Below are 3,234 nucleotides of genomic sequence, written 5' to 3'. Positions count from 1 at the left end.
TGAAGCCCCTCCACCCCCACACCGCTGGAGCCGGAGCCGGAGCCGCATTCCTGGGGGCCAGCTCACCGCCTAGCCGGCCTGGAACATTCTTATCTTCCATGGCTGCGGCGGGGAGGCCCCCCGCGCTGCAGCAGCTGTGCAGGCCGCGGGGAGCAAGGAGGTTGGGTGGGGTGGGTGCTGGGCCGGGTACCGGGCGCTGACCGGCCGGGCCCGCAGGCGTGTGGCTCACCGACCTGGTGCACGTGGCGGCCCATGAGATCGGCCACGCGCTGGGCCTGATGCACTCCCAGCACGGCCGGGCGCTCATGCACCTCAACGCCACGCTGCGCGGCTGGAAGGCACTATCGCAGGACGAGCTGTGGGGGCTTCACCGGCTCTACGGTGAGTGCGGGACCGGCGGTGAGCTGCGGGAGCGGGGGCGGGCGCGTCCTGAGGTCAGTCTGCCTCCGCAGGCTGCCTGGACAGGCTGTTTGTGTGCGCGTCCTGGGCGCGGAGGGGTTTCTGCGACACCCGCCGGCGACTCATGAAGAGGCTGTGCCCCAGCAGCTGCGACTTTTGCTATGGTGAGGTCGGGTGTCCGCCTGGCCTGGGTGCTCGGGGGGCGCCCAGCGCTGATCTGGCTCCCCCACCCCGAGCAGAGTTCCCCTTCCCCACGGTGCCCGCCCCCCCGCCGCCCCCCAGGACCAAAACCAAGCTGGTGCCCGAGGGCAGGAATGTGACCTTCCGTTGCGGTCAGAAGATCCTCCACAAGAAAGGCAAAGTATAGTGAGTGACCCGCCCCGGCGCCCGACTGGGGATGGGGTGGGGGCGCGGGGAGCGCGAAGAGGGGAGGGCGGGACCCTCCCTGCCCAGCCCTCCGCCCTCTCCGCAGTTGGTACAAGGACCAGGAACCCCTAGAGTTCTCCTACCCCGGCTACCTGGCCCTGGGCGAAGCGCACCTGAGCATCATCGCCAATGCCATTAACGAGGGCACCTACACGTGTGTGGTGCGCCGGCGGCAGCGCGTGCTCAGCACCTATTCCTGGCGCATCCGCGTGCGGAGTTGAGCGTCGTCCTCGGGGCTGAGGCCGCTGATAAAGCACTTTGTCTCTCAAGTCTCCTTGCCCTTTCTTGGGAGGGTGGGCGGCTGTTCTTGCGCCCAGCGGGTGGGGAGCCTGTTGAGCGGGCTGACCACTAGAGCCAGATCTGGCATGTGCTCAGTGCTGGGGAGGCAGGGCTCCCGTGGCTGCAAGAGTGGAGTGAGCTGGGGAGCGGGGCTGGGGGCACCAGCAAAAGGAACTAGTTTGGAGGAGGTGGGGGCCTCAGACAGAGAGCCTGTCCAGCCAGACTAGTAGCTGTCGGTCTTCCAAGTCAGGAAGAGATGGGCCCAAGTGGGCTTGGAGGCCACCCTTTATCCCCCCCTTCTATCAAGAGTGTGGGGGCCCAGGATCCCCGCACCCCCAGGGAGCACTAGCTCAGGATCCAGCACAGGACTAGCCGCTCAAAGAAGGATATACCAGACCTTTCCTCCAAGAATATTTTACTACATCTTAAAACACAGAAACAACCTTGTACAAAAACCCACTGTGGCTGAGAGTTCACATGCCTGGTTCTGGGGCCCTGCATTGAGGAGCAGGAAGGTGCCCCAGCAGCAGCCTGAAGATTTAAAAACTACAAAAATCTCCACAGCTCTGGTCCCAGTCCCAGCAATGACCGCCCGGCATGGCCCTCCCGTGGCCAAGTGTGTGGGGGTACCAATGCCCATCCTCCCCTCACAGGGCAAGTCCAAGTCATATGAAAAAGTACAGCCTTTCCTCCCAAAACAAGGAAAATGTGATTTAATCCTACAAATTTACAAGCCAAGATAAAATAAAAAGAAAACGTGGAAAACCCCACGAGGCCAGCAGTCCAAGACTTGAGGTTGTACCCGTGGCAGCCCTGTGGCAGTGGCGCCCCGGTCCACAATCTGGACCCAGACACCGCCTCCAGCGCCTGCGCGGTCGGTGCTCCCCAGGGTGGGTCCAGGTCAGCTGGGAGCCTCAGAACTTGAGGCTGAAGCCGGGCCCGCAGCCGAGGCCCCCTGGTTTGTGGTGATGAGGTGGAAGCCGGTCTCCTTCAGGTCATCGTCGCCCTGCAGACACAGTGGCATGTAGGGCCCGGGCCGGGCCAGCCCTGCCTCGGGGACTCCTCTCCCCAGCTCCTGCCCACCCCTTACCAGCTGGCTGTATCCCAGACCTCCCTCTGGAGGTCGTGGGCTGGTGCCTCGCTTCACCCTCTGCTGTTCGCTCTTGGCCGGCCACGTGGGGAACATGGAGGGGTCGATGGGGAGGGGGGTCTCACGGAAATACTCATGCTTGAGGCCATCTTCTGCGTTGACTCTCCGCCCAGGGAAATATGTCAGAAACCTGGGAGAAAAAGGTGCTATGTGCCACCAATGGGGCAGCCTGGGGGCAGGGCCAAGGTGGGCAGGGGCGGGGCGCAGGGCAGGACGCACTTGTTCATGAGGTCAAAGCCCTGGTCTGAGAGCAGAGCCCCGAAGCGCTTGCGGAGGTTGTTATAGGGGTACTCGGTGAAGGTCATCTTCTTGACAGCTGGGAGGTCGTTGTAGCCAGGCCAGATTTTCTCACTGGGGGTGCCGAGGTCCTACAAGAGGGAGCGTCTCAAGACACTCGGGTCGTGCAGGGAAGGGTGGCCCGGCCCGGGCACCTGCACTTGCCCCCAGTGGGCACCTACCTTGAACACTTTGTTGATCTGATCGATTTCTGACTTCCCAGGGAATAGCGGCTTCTGAGTCAGCAGCTCCCCAAAGATGCAGCCCACTGACCACATGTCCACGGCTGTGGAGTACTCCTGGGGGTCAGGGAGGAGTCAGGGAGTGCTCAGGGGGCTGAGGGCCGGCATGCCCCGGGGGCTCTGGAACACCCACACTCACCTTGGCTCCAAGCAAAAGCTCAGGGGCTCGGTACCACAGCGTCACGACCACTGGGGTGTAGGCCTTCAGAGGGGACCCATACTCCCGTGCCAGCCCGAAGTCCCCCACCTGTGAGGGGAGAGGGTGGGCTGCTGACGGCTCGAGGCTGGGAGCTGCTCTGCTCCCAGCCGCCGGGCAGGGCTCACCTTGAGGATGCCTGCGTGGCTCAACAGCAGGTTGGACGTCTTGAGGTCTCGGTGCAGGATCCAGTTGTCGTGGAGGTGCTTCACTCCGCGCAGCAGCTGGATCATCAGTGTCTTCACTTCCCCTGTGGCAACGGGCAG

The 3,234-nt window shown here is 63.5% G+C and overlaps 2 protein-coding genes across 2 annotated transcripts in view; one reads left to right on the top strand and one right to left on the bottom strand.

The window, feature by feature from the left end:
• Positions 1 to 1,094, top strand: part of MMP23B (matrix metallopeptidase 23B) — a 3,989-nt gene extending 2,895 nt beyond the window's left edge. Inside the window, exons 5-8 of the mRNA XM_010850219.1 lie at positions 217 to 381; positions 453 to 563; positions 639 to 765; positions 872 to 1,094. Coding sequence (XP_010848521.1) covers positions 217 to 381; positions 453 to 563; positions 639 to 765; positions 872 to 1,046 — 578 coding nt within the window. The 3' untranslated portion in view covers positions 1,047 to 1,094. The remainder of the gene's footprint in view (positions 1 to 216; positions 382 to 452; positions 564 to 638; positions 766 to 871) is intronic.
• Positions 1,095 to 1,502: 408 nt separating this feature from the next.
• LOC104995932 (cyclin-dependent kinase 11B-like) overlaps positions 1,503 to 3,234 on the bottom strand; it is a 37,675-nt gene continuing 35,943 nt past the window's right edge. The window contains 7 exon segments of the mRNA XM_010849996.1: positions 1,503 to 2,047; positions 2,050 to 2,110; positions 2,195 to 2,384; positions 2,474 to 2,622; positions 2,713 to 2,829; positions 2,912 to 3,019; positions 3,097 to 3,218. Of these exon segments, the coding sequence (XP_010848298.1) occupies positions 2,019 to 2,047; positions 2,050 to 2,110; positions 2,195 to 2,384; positions 2,474 to 2,622; positions 2,713 to 2,829; positions 2,912 to 3,019; positions 3,097 to 3,218 (776 nt within the window). The 3' untranslated portion in view covers positions 1,503 to 2,018.

Source organism: Bison bison, unplaced genomic scaffold (assembly GCF_000754665.1).
Source record: "Bison bison bison isolate TAMUID 2011002044 unplaced genomic scaffold, Bison_UMD1.0 scf7180017864289, whole genome shotgun sequence".
NCBI classification, from domain to species: domain Eukaryota; kingdom Metazoa; phylum Chordata; class Mammalia; order Artiodactyla; family Bovidae; genus Bison; species Bison bison.
This window is presented reverse-complemented; position numbering and strand designations above follow the sequence as displayed.